Below are 19,393 nucleotides of genomic sequence, written 5' to 3'. Positions count from 1 at the left end.
TCTTTCTTCCAGCTTCTCAGGAATTTGCTGCAGCCTGTCTCCAAACTCATGTATTTATAGAATTTCCTGGCTATAAGCCCACCTGTGTATATGACATCTGTGGCTCATTCTTTTGGGGACTAGATACACTGCACAGAAGAAACAATAAAGTAATGATACAAGAATCATTTCTCAGCCTCATTTAAATAACAGTAACTTTATTTATTTTTCCTCACTAATTGTCCATTTTGGGGGAAAAAATCAATTATCATTATCTTCCTTTGTACAGTAGAAAATCCACTAGACACTGAAAATAGAGCTTGACCTTAAAAAAAAAAAGGCCTTTAAATTATAAGCAATCTAAAAAACAGTTACAAAACCCATTCCACGTAAGCCTTTCAGACAAATAGTTTTCCAAGCATAAAGATTTTAGGAATTATCACACAGCTTAAGACAATAGGTCATTTTTTAAACTAAAATTTTAAAATGTCTTCTGTTTAGATTTGTAAGTCATATTCTGCTAACCTGAAAATTTACATTTGAAAACCAAGGTGTTTTAATAATGTAAATTAATATTTAGTATAATAAGCTTATGGAAACTAATGAATAATACTCACTTTCATTCTTCCCTTCATCAACCAAAAAAGTAACTTTATAGACCTGATAAAATTATTTTATCTGGTTTAGTAATAAATGCCTATTAAATAACTTAATGAATACTAAATTTTTTATTACACATATACACTGATAATTTTAAATACTAAAAATACCACTACTAACATAACTATGATTATGACTACAATTTGTTAAATACTAAGTAGATGTCTTTATGCTCTACCAAACTCTAGGTTGACATGTTTATTTAAATCATGCCATGCTATTATCTCCCATTCATTTAGAAAAGGAGAGAATCTTAGAAGAATTATGCAATATATTGGTAAATCTTTGAGCTACGATATGGACACTGGCCTACCTGACTCCTAGGCTAGTACCTGTGCTCTGCCATTGTGCCTATAAAAACCCTGGTTATCCCTGTATACGAGAAATTGAGTCTCTTATGAACTGAAAATCACTCACACAAAAGCACAAAGGATGCCAGGACAAGCAGCTGGTTCCTCTGAGTCCAGGCTGCAGAGGCTCTGTCACTCTTGTCTCCTTCACCTCCCAGGCCCTGGTGCTGCCCTGGAGCCAGTGGAAGTGAAACTGGGAACACGTGCTCTAGGCCCGCCTGCATAAGTGAGTCACCCTTCACGCAGGCACGCCTAGGGAAGGGTCCTTTCCCGGAGAAACCATATTTTCTAGTGAGTAAAAAGAATGACCTCTTTTTCCAGGGGCAGATATGACTGAAGCAGAAGAGGTGATTGAAATTACTTTTTCCCTTTTTTGTCTCATTTTTATGCCTTAAATATTTTACTCAATATATCACACATGTAGTTCAAATAAGAATTGAAGACAGGTGACAGATAAAAGAAGTTATGATTAAAAAAGAGGACACTAGAACTTCCCCAAAGAGACTGCAAGAACTTTAGGGACCTTCTTGCTGTTAGGGATAATGGAGATTGATCTGAGCATGAGAAACAATGTGAGGTCAAAGCATTATAGGTAGGAATAAACACTGGGCTAAGAAAAAATATTAAGTATTGCATTTTCTGTATTATTTGGTTTATTAAAATGAAGTGTCAAATTGCCTCTATTTCTATTAAATATAATCAATACTATCTATATAAAAGAATATATTATAATCACATTAATTATAATAATCATGGGTACTAGGCATTTCATCTGATGTATTTCATTTAATCTAAAAGCTGCCTTTAGGACACAGGTTGTATTGCAATGTTTGTTTACATTTGGAGAAACCCAGCCTTCCAGGAGGTTAAGTAACTTGCTCCAGGACATACAGCTAGCAAATGACAAAACTGGAACTGGAGGCAAGGTGGTCTGACTCCACAGACCGAGTGCTATCTTTTAGTCATAACAGTGATGTTATTTTTCATTTTCACCATTCCTACTGAACTTCTGATAGACATAATGCTAGACCATCATAGCAATATGCTGGCTGGGTTCTTAAGAAGGAAAATAGCGTACTAACTGTCAGGAATGCAGTGCTATATCAATATCAAGTTAGTTAACCATTCTTTGTTAGGGGCCTCTGTGCCCAATACTATATAATCACAACACAGTGTCAGAGAAAGTATGGGTTAATTTAATTCTAAAGTTAATTCCATGTTAAAAATACCTAGAGTCAAGTTTGCTAAGCTTGGGAGCTGCTTCTGCTGGCCATGAACCCAGGAAAGGAAACTAGCAGGAGTGACATAAGTGTAACATGTTTCAGTAATGAAAATAAATGATTCCCAATATTACATTGATAACTGCTGAAGAGCAAAGGGCTTGTATGCTGCAATATGGGTATACATTAAAGCAGTTGTGCTAAGTGAAATGAACCAGTCACAGAAGGGAAACAATAGCCCTCATGTACCCTAGGTGGTACCTAGAGTAGTCAAATTCATAGAAGCGGAGTAGACGGGGTGGTTGCCAGGGGCTGAGGGAGGGAAAATGGGAGTTGCTATTCATCACTAGAAAGTGTTGGCAGAAAGTGTCAGTGATGTAAACCCTACATGTTCTAGAGATCTGCTGTGAAATACTGTGCTATATTTATTGATACTATGCTGTGAATACAAAAATTTAACAGGTAGATCTCATATTAAGTATTCTTACCAAAATATACAAAGAACTCATAAAACTCAACAACAAACAAACAATCCAATAAAAAAAATGGGAAGAGGACATGAACAGACACTTCTCCCAGGAAGAAATACAAATGGCCAACAGATATATGAAAAGATGCTCATCTTCTTTAGTTATTAGAGAAATGCAAATCAAAACTGCAATGAGATACCACCTCACACCTGTTAGATTAGCTATTATTAACAAGACAGGTAATAGCAAATGTTGGAGAGGCTGTGGAGAAAAAGGAACCCTCATCTACTGTTGGTGGGAATGTAAAGTAGTACAACCATTATGGAAGAAAGTATGGTGGTTCCTCAAAAAACTGAAAATAGAACTACCTTATGACCCAGCAATCCCTCTACTGGGTATATACCCCCAAAACTCAGAAACATTGATACGTAAAGACACATGTAGCCCCATGTTCATTGCAGCATTGTTCACAGTGGCCAGGACATGGAAACAACCAAAAGCCCATCAATAGATGACTGGATAAAGAAGATGTGGCACATATACACTATGGAATACTACTCAGCCATAAGAAATGATGACATTGGATCATTTACAGCAAAATGGTGAGATCTTGATAACATTATACGAAGTGAAATAAGTAAATCAGAAAAAACCAGGAACTGCATTATTCCATATGTAGGTGGGACAGAAAAGTGACACTAAGAGACATTGATAAGAGTGTGGTGGTTACGGGGGGAGGGGGGAGAGGGAGAGGGAAAGGGGGGAGGGGGAGGGGCACAAAGAAAACTAGATAGAAGGTGACAGACAATCTGGCTTTGGGTGATGGGTATGCAACATAATTGAACAACAAGATAACCTGGACATGTTATCTTTGAATATATGTATCCTGATTTATTGATGTCACCCTATTAAAAAAATAAAATAAAAAAAAACAACTGGGAAAATAAAGTATTCTTACCACAAAAAATATTGTTTTCATGAAATGAACATAACTTTTTTTAAAATTTTATTTTAAGTGAGAGGAAGGGAGATAGTGAGACAGACTCCTGCATGCACCCTGACTAGGATTCACCTTGTAACCCCCATCTGATAGGGCCAATGCTCCAAACAACCAAGCTATTTTTAGTGCCTGAGGCTGACACTCCTACTAACTGTGCTATCCTCAGCACCTGGATGTTGTCTGAGCCACTGGCTGCGGGAGGAGAAGAGGGAGAGAAGGGAAAGAGGGAGGGTTAGAGAAGCAGATGGTCACTTGTGTGCCCTGACCAGGAATCAAACTCGAGACATCCATATGCCAGGCCGACACTATCCACTGAGCCAATTGACCAGGTCCAAAACTAGCATAATATTGATATGACAAATATAACCCCAAGAAAGAAAATTACAGACCAATCAATACCATGAAAAAAGAAAAAAGAGTTTAGGGCTTGAGCAATTGCTAAGCAGACATAAACCAAATTATTTATTTCACTATACCCATTAGTAAATTAAGTTCAATTTGGGTTATAAGAAATAAAAAAAATTACACATTCTCCATGTTATTAATGGTCATGTCCTTGAGGAACTCATACAACCAAGAGCTGCCCCAGTTAACTACACTTCTGTTGTTCTTGTTTTATCAGAATGCTGTCCTGTGAGGCATAAGGAAAATTATAAAATCTTTTGATTCCTTTTTTTTCCAAAAACAAATAAAATACTTACATTATTAACAGAAGAGCATACTTGTTTCGGTCCGTAAAGTCTTTGGGAAAGGACAACTGTAAAGGAAGTTCTTTTAAAGAAAGAGCAAAATATTAAAGATGTAGAGTCATTTACATGTAAAACTATAAGATGCAAAGAAAGTTGTTCTTAACTAACACAGCATGCACAAAACTTTACCATAGTCATCAATATGAAGCATTTTAATTTCTGACTTTATTATCTTCTTCTTCAGGATAGCTTCCTTCAGCATAGAATTGCTCTCCAGTATAAAATATTCTACAAATCAAAAATGATAGTGTAAATTACTAAATGCTTGCTATGTGCTGATCAAGAATCAGTGTAACACAACAAATAATGGTCCAGCTGTCACATTTGGCAGGCGCTGTGCTGAGCAGTGGTTAAATGCTCGTCCTTTCTACCCTGGCTTACTACAGCAGTATTCTAGCTGAATTCCAGTGACATTTTCTCTATTTGCCCCTATACTTGGGATTAGCATTTACATTTTCAAAATGCAAATCTAATCATGTCATTACTCTGCTTGTGAATATTTAAAAGATACAGAATTATCAAGCACCCAATGAGATAAAATTTACAAAGCTAGGATTACTATACAAAATTACCAAGCATGCAAAAAATCAAACAAATATCACACATGATGAGTTCAAAACTTAATAAACCCAGAAATGACACAAATGATATAATCAGTAGACAGTTACATTAAAACAGAGATTATAATCATATTTCATGTGTTCAATAAGATAGAAAAAAAAGCATGAGGATGTGAAGGAGAAATATGAACAAAATTTAAAAAGACACAAGCTAAATTTCTAAAAACATTTAGAAAACAAAGAAAAACAAAAAGGTGCTAAATCTGATAAATCTGAAGACCATGAGATTGAAGATGAAAAAGTACTGGTTGGGATTAATAGCATATTAGATATTGCAGAAAAAAATTAATGAATCTGACAATACAGCAACAGAGAATATGAAAAATAAAACAAAAAAGAGGAACTTGCTGCATATTTGATTGATATATTAAGTCCATAGATTTATTGGGAAAATTTTACATATTAAAAATAGTGAGCCTTCCAGCGGACTGGGTAGCTTAGTATTTTAGAGAGTTGCCCCAATACACCAAAGCTGAGGATTAGACCCCTGTCAGGGCACATAGAAGAATGAAGCAATGAATGCATGGATGAGTGGAGCAACATATTGATGCTTCATTCTCTTTCCCCTTCACTTTCTCTATTCACTAAAATCAATAAAGAAGAGTTCTGTTTAAAAATAGAATAAAATAAAAACAGTGAGGCTTCTAGTCCACTGAGCCAATTGACCAGTGGACAATTAATATGAATGTGTTTGTATAAATACCCATTTAAGTCTTTAACTTCTCTCAATGCATGCTTTCATTTTAGGGGGCTTACATTTTTTTGTTGTTAAATTTATTATTGATTATCATATAATTTGTTATTTTAAACAGTATTTTGAACTACCTTTTAACTTTGCATTGCATCATGGTTTATAAAATAGTTGATTTTGTATATTGACCTATACTTTTAGCTATGATCGATGCACTCATTATAACTAATAGTTTTGTAATTGGGTATGAATTTCATATTTTTTTGTATATTTGTTTTCTTTTAATTTACAAGTATATTTTCTTTAAATAAAGACAGTTATTTTACTTGCATATTTTTTCCTTCTTCACTTCACTGGCTAAGTCCTCTAATACAATGTTGCATACAGTTAGTGAGAGCAGATATTCTTCACTTTTTCTCAATCTTAGGTGAAAAACACTGAGCCTTTAGACATTAAGTGTAATGTCATTTGTAATGTTTTTGTAGATACCATTATCATGTTAAGGAATATCTGTTCTTTTCTTTTCTAAATTATTAATTCTCCTTATAATTATTTTTCAAATTAGTCAAATGCTTTCTTCCAAATTCTTTGGGTTTACAGCACATTGAAGTGAATGACATTGATTGATTGTTGAATGTCCTAGCTATTGTGAATTCCTCAGGCAAAACCCATATAATAGCAATATGTTATCCTTTAATAAATTGCTGGATTTTACTTGTTGTTAAGAAGTTTTGTATCTATATTCATGAAAAAATGGATTTATTTGTCCTTGTATTATCTATGGTAGATTTGGAGTCTGGTTAATGTTGTCATTATATCTTGTAAGAGTTTATGTAAGCTTAGTATTAATGTATTAGATATTGCACAGATTGTAACAATGAGGCTAATTAAAATGGGAGTTTTCTTTGTGGGAAGAATGTTAACTGTGAATTAAAGTTTTTAGTAGGTAACAGGATATTAATTATTGTATTTCTTCCTGTTTGAATGTTTAACAACATATGTGTTTTAAGAAATTTGTCTGTTTCATATAAGATGTCCAATTTACTGCCATAAAATTGCTTATAATGTTCTGTTACTATCATTCTAATGTCTGTAGAATCATCTATCTCATTAATAAAAAATGGTAATGACACTTGTACATTTTATGTTATGAATCTATCTAAAAATTTATTGATATTTCCAAAGAAAAGTCTTTTGTTTTTTTATAGATTTTTCTCTAATGTTTATTTTTTCTATTTAATTTATTTCCATTCTTATTTGTATTATTTCCTTCCCTCCACTTACTTTGTATTAATTTGCTCTTCCTTTTTCTACTTTCTTAAGGTGGAAGGAAGCTGGGATGAGTGATTTTAAAGGTTTCCTTGCTTATCAAGTAACAATTTAGAGCCATAAATTTATTTTTAATCACAATGTTAGGTATCTTCAAATTTGGATTAGTTATGTTTTCATTCTCATTTGGCTCAAAATATTTTAACATTTTTCTCAATTCTTGTTTAAACATGCTGTTTGTATCCTTCTGTGACTCCTTCATTTCCCATGGCATATGTCCCCCAGGTATACAAGTTATTGCATATAAGCCTTAGCTTTATTTTTTATCAGTTATTTAGAAGTACAAGTCTGAAGCAAAACATTCCCAGCTTCTTGATCCTTTATATCAGCTTCACTTTTATTATTCTAGTTTGAAGGTTTTTGTTTATTTTTCATCTACATTTTAAACATTTTGCTCTATTTTCAGTTTGCTTTCTTCTGATGAGAAGTCCACAGTCAGCTGTGGCTTTGTTGCTATGCATGCAATGTGTGGATGTAATGTGTTTCTATTTTTAATGAATTAAGGGTGTTTTTTATCACTATTTTTCCTTTGGGACTTAGCTGCTTGAGGTTTTCTGAACAATTTTAAATTTTTCATTAAATTTGGATTTGGCCACTATTTCATTAAATATTTTCCATGCCTTCTATTTCTAACTCCAATTAAAAATATACATTAACTTATAGAAATTTCAGATTATTTAAATAACAGCATATTTTAAAGAAAGCTATGCCAGCATTCAATTATAAAATTTAAAATGCAAATTCTTAAATTCTGTGTACTTTTTAGTTTTAATTTTTCAATTACAGGTGACATTCAATATTATTTTATATTATTTCAGATGTATAGCATAGTGGTTAGACTTTTATATAATTTATGAAGGGATTCCCCCAGTAATTCTAGAACATAACAATTACAATATCATTGACTATACTGTCTATGCTGTACATCCCTGTGACTATTCCATGACTACCAGCTGGGACATCTTCAGCCCTTCATCTTTCGCACCCAGCTTCCCAATGCCCCCTCCAGCATATTTTTATTTTTTATCTTAGTGGGAAACTAATGGCAATTTTATTAGAATAATTTAACAAATGTTAATAAAGGACTATTTACAAATATATGGACAATAGGCAGGCTATCACAAAAAACAGTGCAATAACCCAGGGCCTGTATGACAGACAGCAGGTCAAGGGAGAGAGCAGTTATTTGGAGATGTTTGTGTGAAAGTTCCAAAGGGACCTCTGGTCAATATTTGTAGTAACCTGGTGACTCCACAGGGACAAGGCTGGAGGAATAGCTACTCCAAAATCACTTTGTTCTTTCTTTAGTCACCTACAGGATTCACTTAAGCTGAATCCAATAGGCAGCCAAGTGACAACAGAATCTAATCATCCATACATGATACTTCTGGGGCAGAGATCGGGGAAAGAAAAATAGAGTTAAGAGTGGTTCTGGAAAGACAAATGGAAGATATACAGCACACTAATTTTTATTCCTTTAAAGATTATTTACAAATTCCCTTCTTTTGTTATTTATAGTATGCTTTTTCACTGTCATCAAAAGCCCTTTTATAATTTCCTCTAAAAATATTTCCTCAGCATAAACCATTAAAAGGAAAAATACTGAATAAATAGATATAAAAGCTTTACAGCTTATGACTTTTTCAAAATATTTGCTATAATTTATATTTCTACTAGGAAGTTAACAGATTCTCATTATATACTCATTAGCAATGCAGATTTTCAATGTTATTCATTTGTTAGAATAAATTACACAGTGGTATTTTACTTTGCATTCATTTGGTAACTAGTAAGTTTAAGATTTTCCATATTAAATAATTTCATTTTTCTTTCTTCAATTTTCTTTTCATGCCCTATTCTACTTCATGAATTATTGCTACCTCAGTAGTGTAACAAAGATTAACCAGAAGATATATTAGCCCAAAGATTTAGTTGCAACTGAATGTACAGTTCATCGTAATAATTGTCTTTTGAAAGGAAATGTAGGCACCTGACACTGTTCACACCTCCTTTTTATTTTTTATTGACACTATGATGATTAGAATTGGCTTATGCATGGGAAAATCAGAAAAATTTCTTAGATAAAAATGTTTCATGATTTGCAGCAAGTTTAGAAAATTACATTGTCTTATAACAGTAGAATAAAATTAATTAAAACCTTTTAAACACATTTTTAAATAATCATTTTTGCAAAATATAAGATGTGCACAAGTAGTTGTCTTTTATTGATTGCATCTTATATTGCAAGTATATCTCATCTCTGATACCACATAAGGTATGGCATGAACTCATTTTATATACTGCTTTTTCTATATATAAAATTCAACCTACGTTTTATTTTGTCAAATATTCTCTGTTATCATTTTTTTTCTGTTAGTGTTAATATTGAATAGATTTAATTTGCTTACAATAACCTCTGAAAGATTTATACAGGTGCCATAATGCAGAGGTGATTACAAACCCTAGTCTGGAGTCAGACTCTCTCACTAGATTCCTGGCTCCGTCAACTATTGCATGACTCTAGCCAAGTTATTTAACCTCTCTGACTCAGTTTCCTCATCTTTAAAATAGGGTAATAAAATTTACTATCTCAGGAGGTGTCCTGAAGATTAAATATGTTAATAAGTATAAGCCTAATTTTTAAAATTGCAAGAAGGAAAAGAAATAGAAACCAAAGTAAGAGAAAGTGTGGCAGGAAGCAATGATGGTCTTCATTTTTAAGATTAGCTCAACCATTTATTACTTAAGCACTCTAAGTTCTTACACATATTAACCATATCTTTGTGTGTGTGTGTGTGTGTGTGTGTGTGTGTGACACACAGAGAGAGAACACTGACAGAGAGGGACAGACAAACAGAAAAGAAGATAGATGAAAAGCATCAATTTTTTGTTCTGGCACCTTACTTGTTCAGTGATTGCTTTCTTATATGTGCCTTGTCTGGGGTTGAGGTGGGGGATACAGCAGAGCTAGTGACTCCTTGTTCAAGCCAGCAGCCTTGGCTCAAGCTAGGAACCATGGGTCATGTCTGTGATCCCATGCTCAAGCCAGCAACCCCATGCTCACGCTGGTGAGCCTGAGATCAAGCTGGATGAGCCTGCGTTCAAGCCAGTGACTTGGAGTTTCGAACCTGGGCCCTCCTCATCCCAGTCTGATGTTCTATCCTCTGTGCTACTGCTGGTCAGGCAACCATATCTTACCAGCAATGTGCATCCAGCCTCTGTCCTAGTGCCTGACAAAGTAAGTGCTCACTCAGTAGATGATGGACAGTTGAATAAATGTATAAAATAATACATGAATATATAAAACTAGAAAGCCCTGAATATCTGGAACAAACAGGTTAAAAATATATAAAATAATGTTTTTATAATTTTCCCAGAAGTGCACAAAATACGTTGCTCTAGAGGAATAATTTATATGAGGCCCAGGAAAGAATGAGCCCAGAGCACCAAGGGGCTAGTAGATAAAAAGGAGCTTAATCAATCACTGTTCACTGAATACAGGCGTAGTAGGTATCCTGTTTCAGGTATCTAAGATCCGACTCTAGCTGTAACATGGCTCAACCCACTTGCTTTATTGTTTCTCTTACATCACAAGGTCAAATTGATGGTGCCTACACAGCTTTCCCTGTGTTGGGACTCGTTTGAAGAAGACTGTAAAGAGTATGACACTCAGAGTAAGTTATATAATACCTAAGACCAAAACCATCCATGACTATTTTGCATGCTGTGCTCATGTACTTACTTGCTGGGTTGTCTGTGCTATGTAGGCTGACCATTGGGACCCCTGGACCTGGATTTTAAAAATATATGTATAAAGATTTTAAAGGCATCTAAGTAATAATTACTAAAAAGGCTACATGACAGCATTCTTTTTTATTTTTTACAAAATGAAGTACTGGTATTTCATAGTTAAAACATAATGACACAGAAACCAGATCACGGGATTTCATTCCTTTCTATTACTATTTTATTCAGCAAAGTAAGAACATAAGGGGAAAGAACCTATTTGCATATATTAATGTTAAGATCCCCGTACTCCAAAATGCCCTAGAGTTCTATATACCTGTGGTTTTAGTTAATATTATACACCTTACTCTCTCTTTCTCTAGTCTTTTGTAGAATAATCACAGATATTAAAAAAGCTGATTCATGACTCTGTCACCCTTCCCTCATCTGCTCATGCAAGATTAAATTTTATTCACCACTCAGCCAAGAAAAAAATACAGACATAGTAGAATTATTTCTTCCACAAGATAAATAAAAAATTAAGCTAATTATATATTAACTTAAAAAATACGTTAACTGGCCCTGCCTGGTTGGCTCAGTGCTAGAGCACTGGACTGGCGTATAGAAGTCCTGGGTTCGATTCCCAGCCAGGGCACACAGGAAAAGTGCCCATCTGCTTCTCTACCCTTCCCCCTCTCCTTCCTCTTTATTTCTCTCTTCTTCTTCCATACCCAAGGCTCCACTGGAGCAAAGTTGACCTGGGCACTGAGGATGGCTCCATGTCCTCCGCCTCAGGTGCTAGAATGGCTCTAGCTGGACAGAGCAACGCCCCCTAGTGGGCATGCCAGGTGGATCCCAGTCAGGCACATGTGAGAGTCTGTCTCTCTTCCTCCCTGCTTCTCATTTCAGAAAAATACAAAAAAAATAAAGTTAACTGGAATCACTATTTCAAATATACTAGTTAATTCAACTGTATCCATAGAAAATTCACCTGATTTCATCAAACAAGTACTTTTCTCTTTTGATTACTTCATTTCATATGTCAAGTGTGAAAATAATTTAAATGGGTAAGTGTTATTTCAGTCTCATGATGTCTTTTTTTTTTTTTTAAATGCTTATTGCATTGATTTGAGAGAGAGAGGGAGAAAGAAAGGGAGAGAGGGAGAGAGAGACAGGAACAGTGATCAGCCCTTGCACATGTCCTGACTCGGATGAACTGGCCACCTCTGTGCTTCCAAAGGACGCCCCAACCAACTGAGCTACCCAGCCAGGGCACTTCATGTTGTCTTAAAACAGGACAGCTTAGGTTACCAGCTGAAGCAGTAGGACTCACTTTGTCACATTATAAGAGGACATGTCTCCTATTTAATTTCTGGGAAATACAATATCCTATTAAGGGGACAGTAATTTCTATCAATATAACCTAGAGATACCATATTCCAATAGAAGACTATACCATTTAGAGGTAAGAGGATTTGGAGTGTAATTTGTCAGAATTGAAGAGGACTAGACCCAGGAACTTAAATTTCTGTATATCCTAAATCTTTTAACAATCAAGCTATTATTTTAATGACTACTATTTTCCTAAAGATAGCTAAATTAGTTTATTATTGTAGTATGACTTTGCTCATTTAAATATATTAATTCACTTTTCTAAAAGGTCCAAGTTCAAACAGCTCTTATTGATCGTGTGTACTAACTCTAAATAAAGTATATAAATATAATTTGTATGTCAGTAAATTCATAACTTAAAAAATATATATAGCCCCAGGTGGTAGTTCAGTTGGTTAGAGTGTTGCCCTGATACACCAAGGTTTCAGGCTTGGTCTTCCATCAGGCATATACAAGAAGCAACCAATGAATGCACAACTAAGTGGAACAATAAATTAACCTTTCTCTCTCTCTCAAATCAATAAAAAAGTATAAATTAAGAATCTTAAATCATATAGCTAGAGAGTAATAGTTACTAATGATAGTCATAGTTGCTGATCAGATAAAAAACAATAAAATAAACTTTATCATAAATTATCTATTACCTTTACAGAGTAATAAGAAATGTTGGTTCATGGGACTAAAACTGGCTCCAAAGTATGAACATTGTTCTTTCATAAAATCACATGAAATGCATTGACGATTCAATAATCCTTCAGTAGAAGCACTGGGGAAAGAAAAATAAAGTTACAAATACTACCATTCCAGGTCCTTTACATCTAAACTAACATGTTAACATTAATAGAGGAGCTACAGCATTACTCATATTGAGGTTCCTGTAAACTATGACTAATCATACAAATGCAAAGTCAGTTTCCATTCCTTCTCTAAAGACATACATATTTTTCTTCTCAATAATAAAATTATAATTTTCTATACCTCTATACATGTAATATGTATGTATATATAAATATGTTTACAAATAAGACAATGATTTCCAAAGAATTCAATAAAATGTATTGTTAATTGCATTTTCGGTATAGATATTTTGCTTTAAAGTCTTAAAAGAAATTGCCTACAGAGACTAGCATAGTCATCATCATGAAATGTTAATTTAAAAATCTCGGCCCTGGCCGGTTGGCTCAGCGGTAGAGCATCGGCCTGGTGTGCGGGGGACCCAGGTTCGATTCTCGGCCAGGGCACATAGGAGAAGCGCCCATTTGCTTCCTCTCTGTCTCTCTCTTCCCCACCCGTAGCCAAGGCTCCATTGGAGCAAAGATGGCCCGGGCTCTGGGGATGGTTCCTTGGCCTCTGCCCCAGGCGCTAGAGTGGCTCTGGTCGCAGCAGAGCGATGCCCCGGAGGGGCAGAGCATCGCCCCCTGGTGGGCAGAGCGTCGCCCTTGGTGGGCGTGCCGGGTGGATCCCGGTCGGGCGCATGCGGGAGTCTGTCTGACTGTCTCTCCTCGTTTCCAGCTTCAGAAAAATACAAAAAAAATAAAAAATAGAAATAAAAATCTAATAACTATTTTCACAAGTCACACAAAAAAACCAAGCTTATTATTTATTCAATGCAACATTCTAAACATTAGAATTTGATATTAGTGCCAAATTTTCCCCACTAAATACTTGCACTAAATATTTTATAAAGTTATTTTGATATGGTAATATATGTAATGTTAACAGTCATACATACTTTGAGACATCAGGGAGATAAGTAAAAAGAAAACCAACCATCTCTTCATTTTACAAACAGAGGCTAAGATATATCACCAAGGTTAAATTTTCATATCTAGAATCATTCATTTTGCAAAATAGAGCTCAATCATAAATTATCAGTGCTGACAAAGCACTGTTGATATTTTTAATAAAAGTTGATTTGAGAAAATATTCTCAATTTCATTTTGAAACAAAACATGATTTAGGCTACACATTTGGAAATGAAATCACAGGCATGCTGACTTTGATGTGCAATGTACTGCAGGCATGGGGCTAGGGCCAGGGCTGTCCATGGGCATCTGAAGCATCAGAAGCAATTAAGGACAGTTCACATAGTCACAATTTCATATTGGAAACACCCTGAGCTCATTACAATCCAAAATTTTCCTTTACTACTAAGGGCAATTAAGACACACTAGGCACTTAAACACATTAGCCAGTTTCCTCATTACGGTGTGTGTGTGTGTATCACAACATTTGCCATTCTAAACATTTTTAAGTATATAGTTCAGTCATTGATTATATTCACAATGCCATGCAACCATCACCACAGACAGATTAAGAATGGATTATTTACACTCAGGTATTTAGGGACATAACTAAAATTTAAAACCTTTACTCCCTCTACTCCATGTAACTTTTCAGATCCAAGTCTTCTAGAGGTTTATGTCAGTATTTTCTCACTCTTTATATGATAAAATCATTGAAATAAGAAATGCAAATTTTGAGAAAAATATTGTAACACTGAATACAGTAGCAGTTCTGATTCTACAGGGGTACCTAATCCCATAAATTGTCAGCCAATGATTATTTTTATGGCCTGGACAAGACATTGATTGAGTTTTCTGGATGAAACACTAACATTATATCACAGCCAAGCCAACAGGCATTTGACAAGCTATTTAAGGGGGATTTATTGGCACTACATAATCTTTATAGCAAAGCCTGCTATGCTAGCACTAGTCGCAGACACATGGACTTATCTGCCTTAGTTACTAAAGAGATAAGTCAAAAACACAAATCTAAGCAGTCATTGTGATTCAAATCACTAGGCTAATATAGGGAAGAGCAATTGAACGAGTTCCATTGGCTTAACCTGGCCAGGTCTAATCTTCTGACACTAATTTTCCTTTAAGACTTATATAAAGTGAGCAAAATAAAACATTGGCCAAGTATTTCCACATCTTAAAGGGTTGTTCTTAACTGCTAATATCAATGATTGTATAAGTTTCAAGAAAGATATGCTTCATGTATCCAAAAATAAAAAATAAAAAAGAGACCAGTACATTAATCAAGACTTCTAAACCAAAGTACAAAGCAGTGTCTTTAAATAAACAGCTGTTCTTCCTTTGGAAGTCATTAGGGTTGAGAATATGGGTTCCAAACTCTCAAAGAAAAGACAAGGAATATGAAAATGACAAATTGGAAGGGTAGTTAAAAAAAAAGAGAGGCTTGCTTCAGATAAAAGCAACTTATCCATAAATAAGAGTATATGGGTGACTTGGAGTTAGGGCACTTTAAACACGTACAAAGCAAAGCCTAGGCTACATGGTAAGAATCAGTGGTGACACTTCTTCAAAATGATGAATTTCCCGTGAGAATATGCCATGACCATTTGACACTTGAAAACTATGAAATGGAAATTAGGAAGTATATATAAAGTCCAGAACTAGTAAGTTGTTTGCCAGACAAAAACAAGTCATTCTTGTGAGGTCTTGCTGAAAGCTTTCTGAGTGAGGAGACATTTTAATACTAAATAGGTATGACCTGAAGTCCCTTTTATGAATATAACTTTCAATCTGGAAAAATTGGCAATTAATTAGTCCCCATTAATTGTTAGTTTTAATAAACAAGTATTACTGGCTTTAATAAAAGACATAATGAATTGTACACACTATGGGGGAGGAGAAACTCCAACTTGATTTAATCTACTAAATGTTCACAGTGCTTCTCTTTTGTTCAGAAATGAACTATATGTGCATAATATTCATGCACTTATTCAAACTGAGGCTTAGGAGAAGCAAAGGCCACGGGAGAAAATATGTGCAAGCATGTGGTACGGGTAGTCAGGAGAGCAAGCCTCAAAAACAACAATAAAAAGATATTTTGAAACTGTAAAAGCAAGTAAGGAAAAAAAAGATAAAGGAAATGCCAGATGACCTCCACACCACTTCTAACACCTGAGGGTCACAAAGGTCAGAGCTGAGGGACTGGATCAACCGCATTAGGTCTTGTCTCACAGAGTTAGCCCTTCCCTCGTCATGTCAAAAAAACCTCCCTATTTTCCCATCCCATCATTAAGCTGTGTAGCTGGCCACCGAGAAACGAACCAGTGTAGAGACACTTGCACTGCTCACCTGTACAGCTGCCTCGCTCTGGGAGAAGACTCGGTGCTCAGAAAGTAACTGCCCAGGAAAGAAAACACAAGCGTCAGGCACAAATCAGTTTCCTCATCCTGTTATCACTCGATCTTTTATACTGTCGAGAAGATAGAAGAGGTTTTCTATTATTTAATGACAGGATTTTGATTCACTTGGGAAATATATTTTTTTCTTAAGATATTACCACCATTTTTCATGATTTCTCTCAATCAGTCTGCGTGTGTGTGTGCGTGCGTGTGTGTGTGTGTCTGAGTAAGTTTCTGGGTGAAAGATAGAGTCTTTAAGGAAAAGGTTGATACGTGGGCAAGTTATTCAGACTAGGATCATGGTTGGTGAATCATAAATCTGGCAGAAAATACAGCAGTTGACCACTCTGACTTCCAATCTGACTATAGAACCAAAAATGCTCACATTTTTTGAGATGTTTCATCATATGCCAGGATCTTGATCACCTCCCAGTTTCCTGAGGTTAGATGCCGCACAGTAATTTGCTCACTTTTACTCTGCATAGAAATAAAAAAATATATTGATTTTAAAAATCTCTCTGGTCAACACAAAAGTAGTAACTGCCCGTGTCACTTTAATTCTCAATTAACATTCAGTTTTGTATTTGCCATCTCAATAATGCACACACATTTATACAAACACAGACCAAGGGAACACAGTGCCTTTATTCTTATGCTGTAGGTAAACCACTGAGAAGACCTCTAAGTGAAGATCCCCTGTGCATCATATGGTCATAGGATGTCATCTGGGCAACAGGTCCAGACAAGACTTTGATAAATCTCATTTAAACTACTGGCAGCTGTGTACAGCCCATAGTTTGTACAGCCTTAAATTAAACATTTCAGAACAAACTTCATTCCAAATAAATACTAAGGGTTGTATACTTTCAGTCTTTATACCATCTACATCACTAAAAGATTTGCTATGTTTTTTTTTTTCATTTTAGAAATGAGAGAGAGAAAGAGAGAGAGAATGGAAAGGAGCAGGAAGCATCAGCTCCCCTAGGTGCCTTGACCAGGCAAGCTCAGCGTTTCCAATCAGCAACTTTAGCACTCCAGGTTGACTCTATCCACTGAGCCACCACAGGTCAGGCACAAGATTTTCTATTTTCAATCAATGCTTTTGTTTCTGAGATTCATCCAGGTTGATGCTTGTAGCCATAGTTTACTTTCACTGGTATATGGTATTCTATTGTATAAACATAGCAGGATTAACCTGTTTTTTTCACATTTAAGTGGCTCCAAATTGTTGCTTTTGAAAGTTAGCTGCTTATGAACACTTTTATTAATGTCTCTTGATGGTCATGGCAGGGTTTTCTTGAGACAAACAACAAGAAGTGGGATTGCTTAGAGAATATACATGTCTTCTATTTAGCTAGATAGTGACAAAATATTTTCCAAAGTCATAATCTACTAGCAATGCAGGTGTCTGCTGATCCACGTCTTTCTCAATTCCTCATCAACAGTTAATTTCATCATGTTATTTATTTTTTTGTCAAACTAATGAGTATGAAATTGTATCTCATGTGTTTTCTTATTATTGAGAAAATATTCAAAGCTACAAAAAAGGCTGAATGAATAGTACTTAAGTATTAACACAATGATTACTTAGATCGTTCAACATTTTCATTATCTGCTCTCCCTTATTTTTTTGTTTGCTGAATCATTTGGAAGTTAGCAGTAAATATCAGGCTATTTCAGCATTAAATACTTTTAATATACATCTCTCAAGATTAAAAATACTTCCTCAGAGGGCGGCAAGATGGTGATGCAGTAGGCAGACATACCAACTACCACCTCCCAGAACCAAAATGGATTACAACTTAATTTTAAGAATCATCATCTGGAAAAACCAACTTTGGACAAAACTAAGAGGACTCTTCAACCAAGGAACACCGAAGAAGCCAAACTGAGACTGGTAGGAAAAGTGGAAATGTGGAGAGGGTTGCCCAGCTCCCTGGAGTGAATGGCGGCCCACAGGGACTCATGTGGTGGGAAGTGAGTTTAGCGAAAAGAGGAGGGTCCTGAGCCCCAGGAAAAAAGCCCCAGCCTGTAGCCACAGAGCCTAGAAGAAGCGTATGGTCAGTGTTTAGCTGTGAACCAAGTCAGGATACTGTTTGTGAGAAAGAGACAGATTTCTCAGACCCAGGATGCCTCTTAAGGGGACCACACAGAAAACCTCTTTCACAACCACTAACATGGGACTCTGGGAGAGTTGAGAGGACTGGAGTAGCAAGAAGAGAGTGTAATCTAGGAGGCACAGGGAGAAATACTTTGAGGGACAGCCACCCTAACCCCTGGGGTGAGTCACCCCCAAATCTAAAGTGAATATTACCCCTGGAACCAGCAATACCAGCAAAGGGGGCCTGACTCACCAAGAAAAAAAAAGAGAGGACTCAAATAAATATAATTAGAAATGAGAGTGGAGAAATAACAACTGACACAACAGAAATAAAAAGGAATGTAAGAAAATACTATGAAGAACTGTATCCCCAAAAATTAAACAACCTAAATGAAATGGACATATTTCTTTTTTTCTTTTTGTTTTTTAGATTTTATTTATTCATTTTTAGAGAGAGAGAGAGAAAGGGAGAGAGAAGGGGGGAGGAGTGGGAAGCATCAACTCCCATATGTACATTGACCAGTCAAGCCCAGGGTTTCAAACTGGCAACCTCAGCATTCCAGGTCAATGCTTTATCCACTGCACCAAAACAGGTCAAGCTGGACAAATTTCTTGAAACATATAATCTTTTAAAAATCAATTTGGAAGTATCAGAAACCTAACAGACCGATTACAACAAATGAGATCGAAACAGTTATCAAAAAACTCCCAACAAACAAAAGCTCAGGGCCAGATGGCTTCACATGTGAATTCTACCAAATATTCAAAGATGAACTAACTCCTATCCTTCTCAAGCTATTTCAAATAATTCAAGAGGAAGGAAGACTTCCAAGTTCCTTTTATGAGGCGAGCATTATTCTGATTCCAAAACCAGGCAAAGACAAGACAAAGAAAGAAAATTATAGGCCAATAACCCTGATGAATTTAGATGCTAAAATCCTCAA

The 19,393-nt window shown here is 35.5% G+C and overlaps 1 protein-coding gene across 4 annotated transcripts in view; it reads right to left on the bottom strand.

The window, feature by feature from the left end:
- Window positions 1-19,393, bottom strand: part of DPP10 (dipeptidyl peptidase like 10) — a 713,505-nt gene that overhangs the window by 28,998 nt on the left and 665,114 nt on the right. For 3 of the 4 annotated variants that reach the window (XM_066280442.1, XM_066280443.1, XM_066280445.1), the window contains exons 14-19: window positions 16,734-16,825; window positions 16,299-16,346; window positions 12,831-12,952; window positions 10,811-10,858; window positions 4,558-4,656; window positions 4,381-4,450 (exon numbers count right to left, since the gene is read on the bottom strand). In XM_066280442.1, coding sequence (XP_066136539.1) covers window positions 4,381-4,450; window positions 4,558-4,656; window positions 10,811-10,858; window positions 12,831-12,952; window positions 16,299-16,346; window positions 16,734-16,825 — 479 coding nt within the window. The remainder of the gene's footprint in view (window positions 1-4,380; window positions 4,451-4,557; window positions 4,657-10,810; window positions 10,859-12,830; window positions 12,953-16,298; window positions 16,347-16,733; window positions 16,826-19,393) is intronic. The other variant, XM_066280446.1, reaches the window with a different exon arrangement.

The sequence above is a fragment of the Saccopteryx bilineata genome, chromosome 5 (assembly GCF_036850765.1).
Source record: "Saccopteryx bilineata isolate mSacBil1 chromosome 5, mSacBil1_pri_phased_curated, whole genome shotgun sequence".
Classification (NCBI taxonomy): Eukaryota; Metazoa; Chordata; class Mammalia; order Chiroptera; family Emballonuridae; genus Saccopteryx; species Saccopteryx bilineata.
Note: the sequence above shows the minus strand (reverse complement) of the source record. Positions and strands in the feature narration are given on the sequence as shown.